Raw genomic sequence first — 19,789 nt, 5'->3', positions numbered from 1 at the left:
GTGGTACCATGAGGTATTCGGAGAATTCCTCAAGTTGACCAAACCTAGCCCCTTGGCAGCATTCCATCTCCCCAAATAAGGAGGTGCATTTAGGAGAAAAAAGAGAAAGAGTTTGAGATGGGAGGGACAGGACGAGTGGGAGAGGCCAGAAGAGATTGAGACCTCACCCTTTTAAGGTCGTAGTTTCCGCCCTCCTTTCTCTCTCTCTCTCTCTCTCTCTCTCTCTCTCTCTCTCTCTCTCTCTCTCTCCCCTCTCTACCTCTCTCTTTCTAGCAATCTAAGTGTGGTGAAGTCATTTCCCCCTAACTGTTCTTTTCTAAGCCGGCACTCCTACAGATAGGACAGCCTGTGGTTAAAGCTAGAGGGTAGAGCAGTGAGGCACACACCCAGAGCCACCGCTAGCCAGGCAGAGGAAACTCTTCTCTTCGCACTCAACTTCACACAAAGTAAGTATGCCATTCCTGTCTCTTCTCACCACAGTTTATTTCTAAGTAATAGTAAAAGGGTTTGTCAGCTTTCAGAGAGAGGGCATAGGTCCCTGTTCTGGTGTCTGTCTGTCCAAGCCGTTGTGTTGTTTACAGTTTGTGGCACAGTAATGCTATCTTGTTGATTTAGGAGGCTAATATTTGTTTGTACTGGCAAAGGAGAGGGAAGCCAAGCTGTGCTACATAGGACGAGACACACAGACAGAAATAGACAAAGCAAACAGATTAACAGAGATGAGAGGGCTTGGCCCTTAATGTGCTGTCAGCCTTCCATGCCTGTGACAGACAATGATACAAAGGGCCCCTTTCTGGCTATGGTAATAGGTCCTATGTATGTATGTTTCTGTGTGTGTATGTGTGCGTATGTGAGCGCGTGTGTGTGTGGCAGTGCATATATGTGAGGATGAGTGTGTGTGTGTGTGTGCGTGTGTGTGTGTGTTTGTGCGTGTGTGTGTTTGTGCGTGCAGTAAAGAGGAGTAGATAAGAGACTAAGTATAAGATCTGAGAATCCTGAGAGTATATGGGCAGAGCCAGGCACAGGCTTGCTTTCTGTTTCCATGAAACACACAGGTTACTTTAACACTTTTATCCAGCCAGTCCCTGTTCAAAACATGTCATTTGCTCAATGAATGTGTAAAAACACATTTTGATATGAGAATTTTCCAAAAAAAAAAAGTTTCTGATTTGGCAGAAATGTTCTGTCAGACACGAAAGTCGACACTCACATAACGGCCTCACCTCACACATGGGCCGGCACGTTTCCCCACACAATAGATTTACACACTCAAACATGAGTGCTCACAACCATGTAACTACACAGATACATATACACACACACATACACACACACTCAGACACTACACACACACATACTCAGACACAGAGCTAAGCATATTGAATTAATTCATTCCGTATAATCAAATAAAGCCCTGTGGTGTGACACAGGCATATTCTGTTTCTGTCTTGTTTCTTTCTGAATGTGCATTTGTGACTGTCTCCTTTCTTTCTTCACAACAGCTCTCAGATCCTGTTCTTACTGGTTTTCAGTTCTCTCATGGAATTTCTTTGCAAATTCTGCTAATCAAAAATGCTGAAAATCCAGTGTGTGTGTGTGTGTATGTCTGTGCGTGTGTGTGAGTGTTTGAATGTGAATTCACGTACCTTTATCAATTTATTAACCTGAAGTTTCTTAGCCACTTAGCCAGTCAAAGACTTTGTTTTGCAGCTAAGACCTGGGGCTGACATACAATGATACCAATTAAATGTACAGGGTGATTAGTTGCTCAGGACACTAGTATTAACACTTCCATTGTTCTAAAAAAATAGAGTACAGCAGGACTCTCAAGTCAGGCACCCGTTAGACTACTCTCTTAAAGCATGTAACCCACTGTTACTGCTCTAGGGCATTGGTCATTTAAAGAGTCGGTGTGTCCGTGTTTGAAGAGGCCATTTTTTTGAATGGTAAAGGTTCTTTTGGTGTCCTCATTGATACTTGTATGTGTTGGGACTTTAGATGTTGTCAAGAACGTTGCAGACCAGGGGAGGAGAAGGAGACCTGTCCAGACAGGAACCAGGGCCACCCCTTTTCTATTCAGACACAGCTGTGCAGCCAAGTCTACAATTGCGTAGTGAAGAGTAGTACTCGCCTCTGTCCTATGAAGACAGCTAAAAGCAGCAATCATCCCTCTCCTGCACTGACACAACTGTACAGCTAAGAGTACAACCGCGCAGTTAAGATTACCACTCCTCTCCTCCCCTTAAGAAGTCTGGTGACCTGAAACACTGAGGGTCCCTCTTTCCACATAACAGTGTTATATGACAGGGGAGCACCTTAAAGTCATGGCACGACACCAGCTATGAGGAAGGGGTGAATACCTGCACACTCTTGCAATGCTCCCCTACCAAAGGTAAATAAAATGAAATAATATTTTGACCAGCCAGGTCTTTGTAAGGCCTCCAGCCACTGGTAGGCAGATGCATATGTAGATTAAACCTCAGTACTGATAACATCATCCCAAAAAGCATTCAAAGGAGTGGGTGTCAATAGTTGAAAAGAAAAATGCATACAAAATACAACCCCCCCCCCCCCCCCCCCCCCACCAGATTCCCACTGTTACAAGAGTGTTTGCTACTGTCTGACTGTGTCTTCAGCAACAACATTAAAATGGACAACAGCTGTGCCAATATGAATCCTGGCGCTAAACTGCAGTGGCAATGATAGCACATGTAGTAGCAGCATGAGAAGCTAAATGAATCTGTAGGTGCCTGTAGGAGATAAAAGGCTACTGACGGCATTGCACTTTGCATTTTCTTTCGTTACAGTTCAAGCATTGCTGCACAATATTTCACCAATCTCTCTCTGTTATGCTATGCGTGCAAGCCAGTGTTCAACAGTAGCGTTCAACTCTGTACAACAATACAGCATGAGCAAACCACAGTCTAAATTAAAAGTATCCCTACTCCCTATCCCAAAAGGCTGGCAAGTAATTAAGTAGTTGTTATCATGGTAATTATTATTTTCCTCTCCTTACGATGTGGCAAGAATGGACAAATTAAGCTGCCATCTGCACAGTTCATGCACAGCATGTTCCCCTCCTCGTGGAGGGGAAGTTCGGAGAGAGGCACACAAACATGCAGGCCTACGGCCCCTGGCTGCAGCGAGGCAGACAGAGGGATCAGAGGTTAGGGGACACGCCTGCTCCAGGATGTTTTTGGAGCAGGCCGCTGGCCAGCACAAGGACGGGCTTGCAAAAACGGCCAAAGGTCCCTGATCATGTCAACAAATGGATACAACACAGCTCTCCTCTCTGCTGCAATGCCAGACATTGGTAACAATCTATAGAGAGGAATGAAAACATACCCCAAAACCCGGCTGTGCCTACCTGTTGGCATAGCAGTGTGCTCGGCCTGATCCGAAAACTATACAAGGATTTCTGAGAATTACAAATAACAGCAATGACCCTGAATAGTGTTGGTGCCTCAGACAGCTCCATCCAAGCATTTATGAAACATCTGCATACTTCCTGTTCTAAGAAGTGATGCAACAGCCCTCCTGATTCAGCTGTAATGGGCTTTGAAGCAAGAAACCCTATTCCACATTAGTTACTTTTTCAAAATATTTATACCAAATATATTACCAAAACATATACCAATAAATACCAGTACCAAGATATTTCTTGATAATTGATGCTTCTCTTTAGTGTAGAGGGGTCCTATTTTAACTTGCACATGTATTTCAGTCACAATGCAATTTTATGTATGTATATGTTGCTTCTAGCCTTATTGTAGTACGAATCTACTCTGAAGAGACTTTTTTACTAAATAACGATAAGCTCACATACAGCGCTTTTGTGGTTTTGTATACAGCTCTACAGCAATCAAAGTTGAATACAAATCCCAGAATGCGTTTCACAGTTGAATGAAGAGCAGAGGTTTGAAGTATCCCAGTATGCCTGCTGGGCATTGAAGGCAGGAGGTAGCAATATTGAAGAGCTCACTGTCCTTTTCAGGCGAATTCTTACAAAATATTAACTTTCCCATAAAAATGGAAAAGGATTTATTGGTATAACTCAGCCATGTAAATATGCTTTGAGGGCTTACGCTGAGATTGTAAAAAATATTGAGTTGTTCTCAGAAATTGGGTTATCTTTCCAGAGCAGGGAAATTTGGCATGCTGACACTTTGCAAGTAGAAACTGAGAAACAAATGGGAGAGTTCTCTGTCCCTGGGACAATTTTATGCCCTCCTTTTGCATGCCAAATAAAATGGAAAGTAAGGCACAACATGAAAATAGAGCCATCTTTTAATATAGTGCCCCTGTAGCACAAACAAGCAGACTTCACAACATTCGATCCTCTCAATATTGTCATCCTCAAAAACTTGTGAATTACTCTTCTTGCTTCAAAACAAAACTACTCACAGAGCATGTTGCTGTTTGTTTTAGTCTCTTGAGGGTGCTCATTTGGCCTCAAACCAAAAGGTGGGTTTCCGATTGTGATTGTTATTGTTATTCAGGGTGGTGATGTCCTCAGACCAGCACTTCGTGAAAACATTCGCCTCTTCCACAAACCCAAACAATCGCAGTCATAACTGCCCTGCGGTGGAAGGGAGGCCGAGGAGTAATCCCTGCATTGTGGGAGTGATTTGTCAGGATATAAGGCGTGGTATTCAGCTCTTAGAGGGGAGGGTTGGGGGTTGTTGTTTGTGGGGACAGTGAATGACAGTTTGGATCTGGCCTTCCTGTCCTAACAGACAAATCTCCCAGACGAGTCTCCCCGGGGATAGGAGAAACAGGGAAATTGAGCAACATCTTCCTGTTGAAACAAGAGAGACATAGGGAGTGAGAGAGAGGCCGAGAAAGAGGAGAGACAGGCCGAATTGAAAGGAAAGATTGTAAAGGAGCTTTGCACTGAAAACAACAGATACATATGTAAAATATCATGCTTTATCAACACATGCAGTGAACTGGCATAGTACTGCAGATGAAGTAATCAGTTAGCAGAAAAACAGGAAGCATGTGTTTGTGTGTGTGTGTGTGTGTGTGTTTATGTACGTTAGTGTATGCAGGTGTGCTTACATGTTTCTGTGTGTCCGTGTACTCTGTTGTTTAATTCTTGTTCTGTGGGCACAAGAACAACAGTCCTATTGAGAGATGTAGGACACGGCCAGCCTCAGCGCTCTCTGAATCTGCTCACTGACCCTAGCACAGAGGAGCTGAATCATCCTCATCTCTTACCCCTCACTTTAAATCACAGATGACAGCCATGCTGTGGCTGCTTAGCACCCTCATTGTGAGGGTTATTGGTTGTACCCCTCTGGGACCTCTCCAACCTGTAGCATTCCTGTAATCCGGTTGGTCAGTGTTTCCCTGTTGCTAGGGCAATAGTTCTGGTTTTTCGGTTATAGTCCTGGTAAGGGCCAAGCAGCGCTGCGGTAGCATGATGGGGAGGGATCCTGCTGAGCTCCTGCTCAGCGGCAGATACTCACACCATGCAGGGTTCTGCGGCTTTTGGCTCGAGTGTGTCGCACCAGGGCTGTGATTATTTGGAAGTTAACACACACACACACGCGCACACACACACACACACACACACACACACACACACACACACACACACACACACTAGACATTACATTCTGCCTCCGCCCTGGTTTAATGATAAATTAATAAGTAATACACACACTTGCAAATCCTCCCTAGAGGAACAGGATGTTGTCATGGGTTGTTTTTCTGTTGCTGTGGAAACTGCTTCTTCTCAGAGATTTTGGAGTCGGGGAGTGCGCTCTGATACTAAGTAGCGAAATCTGAACATCTCTGATGAATTCAGAGAAAACACATCAAACAGTGAAGGACATGTTACATACCAGAGCAGCAGCACAGTACATGGCCTGGCTTGTTTCCTTTTTAGCTGGGTCTGTCTTTCTTTCTCATTTTCACTGAAACAGCTTCAGTCAGCATCTGTCTAAGCAGTCACACTAGCATGGAGCAGTGTGTTATGTTTGGCATCAGCAGTCTGTTGGCCTGTATTGGCAGCTTGGTGAAGTCAGTCAGAAGTCAGAAAAGTCAGACTGGTCTGCAACATATCAAATGGGAGTCTGGTGTGTGTGTGTGTGTGTGTGTCTGTGTGTGTGTGTGTGTGTGTGTGTGTGTGTGTGTGTGTGTGTGTGTGTGTGCGTGTGTGTGTGTGTGTGTGAGAGAGAGAGAGAGAGAGAGAGAGAGAGAGAAAAATCGACAGGAGGAGAGGATGGAGAGAGAAGGGTGTGGCCCACAGATGACAGCAGCATGGGACTGTGAAACTGCAGGCACAGTCAACTCTATCAGACTGCAGCTGGTGCAGAGACAAGCACACAAACCAGCAGCCATGACAGGGGAGACAGAGAGGGAGGGAGGGAAGGGGATAGAAAGAAAAAGAGACAAGAAGAGAGAATAAAGAATAAAGAAAGAGGGAGAGAGATGTAGAGAGGAATAGTGAGAGAGGGCAAGATAAAAGGAGGGAGAAAGAATGAGAGAGAGCAGAAAAAGGCAATGCAAGGGGGAGAAAGACTGAAAGAATTTGAAAGACAAAAATGAAGACATGGAAAGAGAGGAGAACAGACAGTAGTGAAGGAGGAGGAGAGAGGGGGAAATGGAGAAAGAGAGAAAGAAAAGAAGGGGAGAGACTGAGGGAGGGAAGAAGGAGGTGATGGGTGGGAGGCAGACAAGAGAAACTGCCCTCTTGGTCTTTCGTGCCTTTCCTTTGATGTGGCTCGTAACCTTTGACGTTTGACCTCCAGGAGCGGAAGCTGTGGCTTCGTGTGGTGTGACCTCAGGATGCTAGCAGAGGTGACAGCTCTACTGAGAGAGTGTGTTCAGCTGCATGGGCTAGTTGTGTGAATGCATGGTGTGTTACTTCCCTGGTTATCATGAGCTGATTGCGTGTATGTGTAGCCTACGTGTGTTGGTTTTGGCTTGAATGCGTTTGTGTGTGTCCATGTGATTAAAAACTTAGACCTCCCATTGCACAATTCTGTAGGCCAAGCCAGCCACAAAAACATTGTGTTTTGCCGAACTACGCTGTGCAGTTGGAGACTCTACTGTGCGCTTGGACTGGTACACTGCCACGCAATGCAGTCACGTTTGGATGTTTTTAAATGCACGTCACGGTGTTGTGCAAGAGCGCGTGAGCCTATTCACACATGCACGTGTGTTCTGCTTTCACTGTGTGTGAAACTGCTCACAGTGATTCGGGATTTTATAAATGTCAGTCAAACATACACCTTCGGTAAACTGATAAAAAATTCAATTGAAATAAATGCATTGCTACTGGTGGAGCAGACTGGAAGGCTGGTGTGTAAATATTTGATCATGTTCTCTTATCAGGGAAGTTGGCAGCATGTTTTAAATCATCTGGCAATGGCAGCGAACCCAGACAAAGGAGCATGTGGATTTCAAGGCCAATTAATTTTATTCATGGCACTTTTTCAGAATAAACTTTTCATTTTGTGAGCAAATATTTCAAATATTTTCAATTTGTGCAATGCATGACGACTTGAGAGCAACATATTTCACACCACAACCTCACATATCATCAAGCATATATAACACCTTGACGAAAAGGACATGGGAAATGGCTTGTCTTTACGTTAAGTGCCCTCCGTGGACATACAAACTGTGGTTGTTACACAAGTGTAAATACACATGCCACTAGGATGAACAATTGGTATTGACAATTGTAATCTAGCCATGTGTGTGTACACAGTAGTAACACTGTACCGTAGTGGATACAGTGTAAGCGCACAGGCACTAGGACCATTGCTGGGACTGCTGGGATTTGGCTGAATTTTCCCTCCTGAAGAGGAATTTCTTACTGTTCCTTACTCAGTCTGTCCCTTCACTGATTAACAGACATGTTCTACAGAGTGTGACCATAATGAGTCACACCTCTCACTGCTGGTGCCCTCTGACACACACACACACACACACAGCAGAATCAGCAGACTTAGATTACAAACCCATGTCCATTGAGACTTGGCTAGTTTTATGGGTGTGGGCACAGTCAAAAACAAATACAGTCCCACCCCTGTTCCGCCTCCCTTATCACGAGAATCGCCTTCACACACTACCCAGCTTAACCACAGGGGGCAGTGACCAGAACTGAAAAACAGCATGTCATTCAGACAAAATGAATCGGTCCAGACAAGCATGACAAACATGGTCACTCATTTTAAATTATACACAAGGTGTTCTAATTTCTCCTTGTCTTTCTTACTCTCACTCCAACACTTCCTCCTTAATCTCCCACTTGCCCCTCCGTCTCTCCCTCTGCCCATCTCTCCTCCGTCCTCTCTCCAGGGCGCTGAAACCATGGCTAACAAAGGTCCCGCTTACGGCCTGAGCAGGGAAGTGCAGAGCAAGATCGACAAGAAGTACGACCCCGATCTGGAGGAGAGGCTAGTGGAATGGATCGTGGCCCAGTGCGGCTCCGGAGTGGGACGGCCTGAGCCGGGGAAAACTGGCTTCCAGAACTGGCTGAAGGACGGCATTGTGAGTCTCCTGCTCCATTGTATTCCATAATACCCCCCTCTACCCCATCCCTAACCCCAATTCCATGTCTTGTTCATCTGTGTTTGTTTGAGTTTTGGAACCCTTCACTGAGCTGATGGAGAGGCTCTCCACTTGTTCGTGTTGGTGCCATGTGTATTTTTTCAATTCACTGTGTCAGTATAAATACCCCCTGGATTTTCAATTCTGTGCCAGTGTAGACACTCACTATCTCATTTCTTTTCAGTGACAGTATATATACTCAGGGCTGGGCTAACAAAGAAAAATACACAGCGTTAAAAGTCTTGTGTGGCCACAGTCACTGAACATATATAGCTGGCAATTTGACAGGAAGCACCCAAATCACCCTTATCATGCATGCAATAGATTGAGGGCTCATGTTCTCATGACAAATCCAGCATGAGCTCTGTGTTTAAGTTTTACAACAAATAGGAATAATGATCTCAAAGATTTATCTGACTTTGCCAATAAACAGTGCTTGCTGAATTGTGGTTTACATGGAGAAAGTACTTCCTTCGATAATGAATTAGCAAATTCAAAGTGCAGATATATATGCCCTATCCTCCCTGTCCTATCTTCCTGTTAAACCTGCAGCCATCCACTCACCCAATGAAGCTATCAACCCCTCAAATGCTCAAAACTGAAAGTGGACATGGGAGTGGAAAAAGCAAAATAAATTAGAAGGAAAAAAGTGGGGGAGAACCAAAAAGGCTTGCTCAGACAATGCTAAACCGGCAGAACAAGATCCATTAGAAGAGTCTTAGCATCAAGACCCTCCAGGGCTTCTATCTTGCATTTTTCCGCAAACCCTTTCAACCTTTTGTGTGTCTATTTCTTTTCTTATTACAGTTTTGAAGTTTAAAAAATTGCTTGATCCAGACAGTCCCTCCATCTTGCACAGAAGCACTTTTTCAGCCACTTCATAAGTATGGGCAGGTTAAACACGCGCTCATAATCATACCAATATATACAAAATATATACATTAAACCAAAGCGTTGAATGGCGGAACCGTGAACTTCTAGAACCTGAGACTGTTACAATTCTTCCCAGGGCAAAAGAATGAGAATCCGTGTGAAAACACAATGTGTGCAAAAAGGCAGAAATTAACAAAAGACATCACCAACAAAAACCGCTGCCTCCTTCTCTCTGAAACATTGGCTCTCAAATGCAGCTGCAGTGGAGTGAATCTGGGCCTCACCATAGCACGTCTCTCCCATTCCCAGATCCTCAGCCAGCTGATCAACAGCCTTTACGGGCCAAACAAACCCATTAAGAAGATCCAGAGCTCCAGCATGGCCTTCAAGCAGATGGAGCAGATATCACAGTTCTTGAATGCAGCCGAGCGGTATGGGGTCACCAAAACCGACATGTTCCAGACCGTAGACCTCTGGGAGGGTGAGTGAGAGTGGCACACAGTGCAGCCAGCTTATATATATATCAGGGTTTCCGTTAGCTGATAATTAACGGTTTTTGCTTGGTAAAATTTATAAAAAACCAGTAAATTAAAAACTTGCCAGTCACAAATGTCCAATAATAATGCTCATACAAAATGCAGCTATAATGAAGGCTATTCCTAAACAGGACATTTGTGAAGGAGGGGAGAGCGACGTGGCTTATGCACGTTGCAGGCTGCAAAGACACATTGGACACGCTTGATTTCAAGTCAGCAGCAGAGGACTTTGCCGCAATGAGAAAAAGGAGAAAATAAAATGTTACCTGGTAGTGTATAGGCTACATTTGATGCCATGTGGGCCTAGCCTTTTTTTTCAACAGGCTACAGATGTTACAGGTTACAGAAATTTCATGATAGCCTACATTTAAGCACCTAATGTTGTGGTTTTGCTCAATCGTTACTGTTCGTTTTGCTTAATCATTACTGTTCATTAAATAGTCAAACTGATTTGAGGTCATTGTCATTCTTTCATCAACCTAGGTGTACACTATATTTGCATTTGTAACATAAACGTCTCTGTTATTGAAACATGACCAGTAAGTTTCAAATTTGTCTATAGGTTTTTAAGTGAGACACCAGGAAAGCATGTTAAAGTGGAGAGCAGTTTGTAAATATTTAATTTTACAGTAGCTATGCTCATTTCATGTAACTGTACTTACTGAATCAGCTTTGAATATGAATTCAGAAAAAGACATTTGTCAACATTAGAGAAAAGTTCATAGTAATAATTGTTGAGGTAATTCCAAGGTAATTCATCATGGAAAATAACTGAGCTTGTGGACTTGTTTTGTGACACAAATTTCTTTGGTGACACCAAAAATACACAAAACATATTTGCTCTGATATATATATAATCAAGAAAGTGTATTTTTGTCTTTTTGCACCAGTTTTGCACCTTCTTTGTATTCAATCAGTCTTTTTTCTTTAGAGAATTTTTAGAGAATAATGCATTTCATCGGGTCAGTTCCGGGGACAGTTGGCCTAATAGTCACCCTTTACCCTTTGCCTGGATGCAGGGAAGGACCTGGCTGGAGTGCAGAGGACTCTGATGGCACTGGGAAGTCTTGCTGTCACCAAGAATGATGGAAACTACCAAGGTGACCCCAACTGGTTCCACAAGTGAGTTTCTCTTTTACCTCTCCATGGTGAGAGGCCACGCCCAGATGTCTTTGCTAAGCACCAGTGTCAGAAGGGATGCTAAAGACTCCATTGACAAGTTGTAGACACAGAGGTCACAACAACACCGCATTGACTTAGCTGTTTCCACATGCAAACATGATCTAAACATCAATAATTTGTAATTAGTGTACAACTACCCATACTGCGTCAACTGACCCCTCACCCCGGATCTAAGCTTAAATCAAATGCCAACCATAATCCTGCCCCCAGTTTCAGAAGGATATGCTTATGATGCAGTACTGTACATGCCTCTCTGTAGTTATCAATGTGTTTCTCTTTGTTTACATTGTGTGGTCAGAGCCGGAGTGGCCAACCTGTACCACTGAGTCTTCATGTGACCCTTAGAAGATTCATGTGTGAATTAATGCCATGGTTACTGTTGGGTCCTGTGAAAACGTAAACAGCTATTACCATGTAGACAAAACTGAATATGCTCCTGAACAAGGTCAAGGCATCCCTGAGATAAGGGATAGAGTGAAAAAACAATCAAATGGATATATGCACGTTACACTGTAAACAGAAGCATGAAAAATTGATACCTGTGTATAATATGACATGAATGCCTGTATGTTATAGCTTTTGGAAGACAAAATAGCATTTTTGATCAGCTTGTTGAATTTGCATGTTGCTGTGGTGCATAGTAAGTGCTTTATCGGTGTCAGAGAGATGCTGGTGTCAATGGGAGTGCTTGTCTCCGCAGGAAAGCCCAGGAGAACCGTCGGGAGTTCTCTGATGACCAGCTGAAGGAAGGGCAGAGTGTCATCGGTCTTCAAATGGGGACCAACAAAGGGGCATCCCAGGCAGGAATGACGGGGTATGGCCGACCCCGCCAGATTATAAACTAATTAAAACCCCCTAACTAAACCCACCCCCTATTCTTCCTAACCTTTTGACCCAGCCCCTCTCCTGCCCCTGGGCCAATCACTGAAGCTGGGGCTAGCTCCAGATGTTCCTAGTCTTAATGACTTAGTTAAACATTACTGAAGCCCAAACTGGACCCATGCGGTGACCATACAAAACCAAACAAACACACACACACACACACACTCACACATACACAAACACTCACTTACAAGAAAATGCACATACATGCAGACACACACACACAAAACATCACCAAACTTGCACATGCACTATGTAAAAATTTGATGACGAAAGTCTGTAAAAGAGGATACATGCCTCAGGGCCAAACCGCAGACATTTACATTCCTCTGATAGCTCTCTGTGTTTGCTGTTTATTACAATAATTCCAATTGGACAGGAAAGAGACAACCTGAGCTGCTGACAGGAATATGAATTTGAAATGTTTTTTTAATGTTTTGGTTTTTTGTGTGTTTTCCAAAATGTGTGATAACTATTGAACATGTTTTGAAATCTCTTTTTGTTTTATATCTTTTGACCAAATCAACGCTAAATAAAAATGAAAAAAAATCCAATGCTGATGTCAATGACAGAGCAAGGACCTTGTAGAAGATGAATAGAAGACCACTTTAGAAGTATTTTTTCAGCAACAACATGACTGTGACAATATGATAACATTTATACAACATTAAATGATCATTGTGTCAGTTATATTTGTTTGCTGGGTTCTCTCACTAAATAGAAAAGTCCTGTAGTTTCAATTTAGAAAATGCTTGAATCCTGAAAAGTGTCTTCGGTCCTTTCTTGCAAAACCCACTGACTTTGAACATTCCATTAATTAACAAATGACGTTGAAATAAAGTTCAGTTTGATCAAAAAAATGGTGTGTGTGTTTTGAGCATGTAAAAAGGAGAGGTCAGTAGGTGTTGTTTAGGGACAGCAGCGTGGTGTGGTGCTAAGGAGCAGGGCTCATAATCTCTGCGGTCCAATTTTCCTGCTGTTATACCCTTAGCAAAGGTACTTAACCCGTAATTGCCACAGTAAATATCCAGCTGTATAAACTGATAAAATTGTAACCTACTGCATGTAAGTCACTCTGGATAAAAATGTCTGGTAAATGACATTAATGTAATAATGTAATGTTTGTCCTACATGGCAACAGTAACCAGGGTGAAGTCTGGAGAAGTGTTCCAGTTTTGGTGCTAAGGCCATGCGTGCCACTCTTGCATTTTTGCATGACATTTCAGGACATTTCTGCCAACTGGATTATTTTTCTCTCTGGTATAGAGAGTGCTTTCAGGCCTCATATTGGATTCATTATAAATGTTTTTTTTTTTTTTTGTTGGGACGAGAATGCAGAATTCAAATACAAACACAAGGTAGAGGTGGAAACCTCCTCAAAAATAGAAGCATTTGCATGTATCTATTCCATCCATGCCCTGAAAGAGCTGATTTCACTAATTAGCTTCCCCTCTGGCTTAAGAGTTGTGAGAAAATCCAAGTGACTGGAACAAATACCGGGAGTATTTTTACTTTCTACACCTGGACTTTCCCTCCATTGGTGTCAACATTTTATTGGGTTTGTCTTCAAAAAATAGGCAATAAATTTAATCAATGAATGTTTAGCCTTAGTGGCCTCCAAAGTTGAAGGTAAAACTAAAAGCTATTTATGCCTAAAGAATAGTATGACACGTGTGAAAAGTGTTAGTGTTTTCACACATAGAAAGCCAGCAGGCAGGAGCTAGATGTCTATCCTAAAACACAATCAAGATGCAGAGAAAAACCCACAAACCGAGCGGCTTCTCTCTCCCTCCTGTCACTGCTCAGCTCTAAAATAATGGATTGCAAAGGATTCCCAGCCCTCTGATGGGGCTTTACTCTCAGACGCTGCAGAGAGCCCTGATGAGATGACCACCAGATAAGAAGGTAGTAAAAAGAAAAAATGAGGGCGGGGGGGGGAGGGGTGGAGGAGGGAGGGAACACTTCACTGGGTCTCACAGGGTTGTTTATCACAGCTCATGACAGAATTGGCCTCACCCCTCTTGCTGGGACAGTGTCTGAACGTGAATTTCAAGCCTGAGACTATGGGGGGCAGATTGGGAAGAGATGAAAAAGAGCAGAGGGAGAAAGAGTTTTGCGGGAATCGCCGTGGTAACTCTCAGCACCGCTGCTCCTCTCTGCTCTCAGTTTCAGGAGCTGAGTGGCCAGGAAACGAGGCAAAGGGCTTGGGCCGGAGGGAGGGGAGTGGCGTGCAGAGGGAGAGGAAGGGAGGGGGCACAAGGGGAGGGAGCGAGGGATGGGTCCCTGTATCTCTGCTTGCGGCGTGGTGACATTGAGAGTCTCTGAAATGAAAAAACATTGCCTAAAAAGGATAGACTCCAAAGGGAGGCTGGCAGAAAGAGGGACCTCCTTTCATCTCTCTTCCTCTCTCTCTCTCTCGCTGAGCTACCTAGCAACAGCACCGTGTACATACACACACAGCTGTACACTGAAGGAAATTAGTCTCTCTCTTGCACATCCCCAGAAACACATTCATACACACACACACACACACAGCTTTACTAATTTCAGGAAATTATCACATATCCTCTAGTACACACACACACACACATACGCACATGTATACATAAAGACAAGAAAATAGAGAAGCCCATTGTTCCTAATATAGCCCAGACATGCACACAGCAAATATATCCAGCGTACACAGACAGCTGCAGGCTTACGTAAAGGTGCAGCACATTCACACGCATTTGCTCACTTTCCCTGAGCACTAGCCCTCAAAATGGTGCCCAGTCATATGTTCAAGGGTGTCCCAGTCAAGAATAAGGAACTGCCCTCAATTGTTCCCTTTGTCCAAGCTTACACTTCATGTTGATGTGATATCCCAGGATTCCTTTCACCTGATACCCCAGTGTGTATGTTTGCACCCTGGGACCTCTCTTAAGCTGTGTCCCAGTGAGTCAGGGAAGTGTAAGTGAATGAGACCCTTCTTCACACAATGTACTTTGTCTTGTTCCATCCTGAGCATCAAGGTGCTGGTAGGATGACAACTGAGTGTGTCCCAAATGTAATTTCAAAATAACACCCTTCTGCTCCAGCTTCAAGTTTTTATTTGTGTGACATTGCATGAAGTGCGGGCTCGTTTGCTTACGCTTCATTTGTTCATTTAGTTTGGGACAGAACCATAGCTCCAGTACCTCCGCCTTTTTTCTCAGCCCTCCAGGCGAGGGTGAACTCAGCTGGGTAGGCCAGACCAGACTCCTCCTCCCTCAGCGGGGGTCTCTGATTGGAAGGGACCAAACTCCCACACCCAAGGTTAAACGTGACATCATCAAACATCATTCTCATTAATCAGTAACGTGATAAGTGCTCCCAAACTGCAGTACAAAGCGATGATCTCAGCCTGAAAGGCAAGAGTCACTTCTGAGCCACCTTGCCTCGTTCACACCTGCGTATGTGCATGGGCAGTCAAACAGAGAAGCACAGCTGACACAATGCAATGCAGGTCCTTACAGATAGAGACGCGCACCTGACAAAATAAAATGGAGGTCCTTACAAACAGACACGGCGGACATGTTAAAGTGAAGTTCCTCAAATTTATCAAATGAAAACAGCGAATGTTTGTCGTGTCACATCATGTCAGATCATGCTTTGTTATGCAATGTTATCCTTTAAGAGGAGGGTGCTGGAGTTTACACATGAAGGGAAAGGGGAAGAAGGATTACAGGGGCGAGAGGATCCTGAAACAAAATCACCATAAACATCAACTTGAATGAAGAAAATGGAAGTTTCACAGATGAAACAGCTGGTTCTGTCTCTCCCTCCTTCCCTCTCAGCCTCTAATCTAGGTTACCTTGACCTCGAAGGGTTGAGGAAAACATGGTGAAGGGCAGAAGCTTTGAAAACATTACAAACGAGCGCAGGGAAATGCAGTGACCTCGGAGGTGTGACCTTTACAACTTCCTGAATGACGAGCAACGACGTCACCGCGTCTGAGGCCCACGGGGATGTGATCATCTCTTTCAGGTCACACCCCTGCAGCTTCACCTCACCTACACACATACCCAACACTGCCAAATGCTCCTTCATCCCTATTCAATCCTAGGTTCATGCCATGAAAAAGCATTAACAGGTTATTTATTGTTCGGCATTTACATCTAATTGGTACTTGAAATCCATTTGTAGTTTTATTTTTTCCGGGCAGTGAGCATTAGCAGGGAGATGGGCCCATTTAAAGAGCACGTAGTGCAGACTGAACTCAGGCAGACAGCTTAATGTAGCGCAGGCCCTGCCTGCACTACAGCGGGAACAAATCTGTCCTTGATTGCTCTCCAAGTGGCGGTTTGGAGGGGGGGAGGGGTCCCACTGGGTATTGGAGTTATTGAAGGAAAACAGCTAATTATTGCATTCGGACTTTGTGGGGAACAGTAGTGAAATGACAAAGACTGACTGTCTGTTTGTTGGGGGGGGGGGGGCAGTATACCCCAATTAATAACACAGGGGCAGTGTCAGTTAAGAAGCAGTTTGGTATGGGTCAGCGGTAATGGACATTCCGACTACCCCCTCTCTGAATGAGGAGAAAGAGACTCTGCCCCCAGATGCCCCCTGAGTCTGAGAAAATGTGTGTGTGGGGGGGGGGATATAGGCGGAACCCCAGTCTCTGCAACCCCGCCCAGCCAATGGACGATGGCATGTTGGATCTAAGCACGTCTCACGCCACTTGCAGAAGCTATGACATCACTGGGCCAGGCCGCGTCTCCATAGTAACAGTGACAAACAACTGCAAACAAAAGAGCCACAGGAACACCCCCTTTCTTATGTTCACATTTCCTTCCTTCCTGTTCTCTCTCGCTCTGGTTTCTGCCATTGCTGCAGCGTCTTCCTGTCTGAAATGCAGACCCCATCAGTGAGGATAGGTGTAAGACAATTTGCAGATGCTCCCTCTCCCTCCCTCTCTTTCCCTCTTCTTTCCCTCTCCCTCTCTCTCTCTCTCCCTCTTTCTCTCTCTCTCTCTCCCTTTCTCTCTCTATCTCTCCCTCTCTCTTTTTCCCTCTTTCTCTTGCTCTCTCCCTCCTCCTCTCTGGCACGGGGCACATGTAGTTTGTCAGCTGGGTCAAGGTGGGGGTGCAAGGGTTTGTCGGTCCTTCTCTCTGATACTGATAAAGCCCAGCCGTGCCAAAGTTTATCACTCTTTCCCTATTTCTGAAGGTGAGGGCTGGGAAGGGGTGTGCCCTTCCAGACACAAAGCCACGTCCTCTATCCACATCATTGGGGCAAGACACAGGGCCTCGGGGTACCAGTGAATGCCTGCTTTTGTGGGCATGGGGTGAGAAATGCCCTCATTCATTCTAACCATGACGCTTGCTCCATTGCTGGTCTTATGTGCCCACATATACGCTACATTCTCAGAATAATTATACCCCCCATAATGATTATCTTCAGTCTAACTTCCCTGTTTCTGTTCCTGTTGTGGCTGTGGCCTCAAAACCCTACTGTGACCTGTGCTATCTTGTACAGTAATGTTCTGTGACCGCTAACTGTTGCCATAGTAACTCTGCAGTGGCTGAAGCATTATGTCTTAGCAGGGTTAGCACCCGTGAAACACGACAGGAGCTGCTGTCTTTGTAGAAACATTGGGCGCACGGACCAGGATACAGCACCCCAGAGGGACGCCCAGCCTAGACCGTTTTACCGCCTCTGACAAATTTCCACAGCCCCTGCCAGATGTGTAAAGGAAAGGGGGGGAAAGAGAACAGGCACACATTACGGGCAGATTAGAGCTGGGAAGGATGCCAGCTGGACCTGCCTCGGCCTGCCATGGCTGCCAGTAGCACTCCCTCTGGCCTCTGGATCTCAAAGATCTCTTTTCCTGGAGGAGAGCTGGGGAAAGGCCTCGATTTGGCTACTGAACCTTCAGAGTGGCAGAGTGAAAGACGAAGTCTCAAATAACCAAAAATACTCAGTATAAGCCTATACTGAGTATTTTTTGTTATTTGAGACTTCATCTTTCCTCAGATCCACACTGCTGCCCCTTAATGCTCTGACTGTCCCTCTCACGCACACACGCACACCCATGCACACATATGCACACACACACACACACACACACACACACACACACACTCACATGTGCACACATACACTTACACACACACATATGTGTGTAATCATTGTACAAGCATAACCGCACACACTCACTCATACACTTTCTCTCTCTCTTTCTATGACTATCTCTCTGCGGTTTGCTCCATCTGGACACCAGATTGATGCCCTTCAGTTGGATGCTAAGACCGCTCTTGCGCTCAGATCTGGGAGTCTGTATTGGTTACTACCTTCATTGTAAATGAGCTGAACTCTGCGTTCAGACCCGCATGATGTAGGCTGTCAAAGGCATAACTCGCTACCTGCACCTGTGATACACCCCCATTACTGCTTCTTCTACTTTACTTTATATTGCTACTTCCAGCAGCACTACGGGAGTCTGGAATTGGCTTCCATGCTGCAGCAGCATGGCCTTGCCAAGAAGAGCACTACTGCTAGTGCTACCAGTGCAATCACGACAGAGCCTGGGTCACAGGAAATGCCCTGTCTGACAAATGGCAAGTACTTCTGCTAGTACCCAACCAGCCATTACTGTTGAAGGCCTCTACAACATCATTTCACTTAGCAGTATAGTACTGCAGCGAATCAATGATGAAAAATATGCCTGAACACGAATGTCCCGCTGAACCCATGTGCAAGTAATTACGAACCAGCGAAATAGCATTCTATGGGCAATTAATAACCACAAAGCCTTATTCTCTTCTTTTCAGCATTTGGTTCTTACGCTTCATGTGATGTCATAATGGTTTATTGTGCAGCAACACTGGAATCGCAGGGCGTTGTTCTGCCTTTCTACATGATTCCATTTCTGTTTTCCATGACCTTTGAACTCCCTTTAACACACAGAATCAAGCCAGGCAGAGGCCCGTGAGGCCTGAATAAAACGTCACCACACTTGAGAAACACATTTTTAAAAATATTCTTTTTTTCATACTTACACAACACCATGCCTTTGGCAGCTGCTGAGCTTCAAATGTTGGGTAAGAAACAAGCAGAGAAAAACAAAACAAAACAAAATAAAAAAAATCCCACACCTACTTTTCTTAATAACAATTGAGATGAACATTTCATGGCTTTCCATGGAAAGTTTGAGGGGTTTGCAAGGGGTAGGCAGGTAATTTTGGTGATTTCCAGTTGTGAGTCATTATACACTTACCGCAGTTCCTCTGCTTTCTTTATTTGATTTGTCCCTTTGGGGGAATGTTGTTGGTGGTGTCTCAAACAACACTGAGCACAATGCACAGCACACAGCACACGGTAGAGGCACATAATATACCATATTCTATGGTATAAAATACGTCACACATGAGGTAGAAGAATCTGCCATGCGCCGTGAACCAGCCTGCTGGTTGTCAAATCTGAGACATTGGAAATATGTTTAAAAGCAGACAAAGTAAGCTTTGCAGCACAACCATTTAGGAGGGATACTGCAGTTTGGATGAATGAGTGCTTTTTCCAGGTACGTGTGTCATCACCAGGAGGGAAGTATTTCAAATTCCTTGAATAGGGGATGTCTTGAGTCTGTAATTATTTTGTGAGCTTTGGTGAGGGCTCTCATTTCATGGATTTCTCCCAGAGCTACTTGCCTAACATCTTGGACTTAACTTCTCACTTGTCAATGATTTTTCCTAGCATGTATTCTTCTGGGAAACAATTCCTTTCCTGTA

At 44.5% G+C, this 19,789-nt stretch overlaps 1 protein-coding gene across 1 annotated transcript; it reads left to right on the top strand.

Annotated features, from left to right (window-relative positions):
• Nucleotides 1-233: 233 nt before the first annotated feature.
• Nucleotides 234-12,901, top strand: LOC118774798 (transgelin-like). The gene is made up of 5 exons (XM_036524309.1): nt 234-446; nt 8,317-8,508; nt 9,751-9,922; nt 10,997-11,099; nt 11,860-12,901. The coding sequence occupies exons 2-5, from the start codon at nt 8,329-8,331 to the stop codon at nt 12,002-12,004; spliced, it is 600 nt and encodes a 199-aa protein (XP_036380202.1). The 5' UTR covers nt 234-446; nt 8,317-8,328; the 3' UTR covers nt 12,005-12,901.
• Nucleotides 12,902-19,789: the final 6,888 nt, after the last annotated feature.

The sequence above is a fragment of the Megalops cyprinoides genome, chromosome 3, assembly GCF_013368585.1.
Source record: "Megalops cyprinoides isolate fMegCyp1 chromosome 3, fMegCyp1.pri, whole genome shotgun sequence".
Classification (NCBI taxonomy): Eukaryota; Metazoa; Chordata; class Actinopteri; order Elopiformes; family Megalopidae; genus Megalops; species Megalops cyprinoides.
Note: the sequence above shows the minus strand (reverse complement) of the source record. Positions and strands in the feature narration are given on the sequence as shown.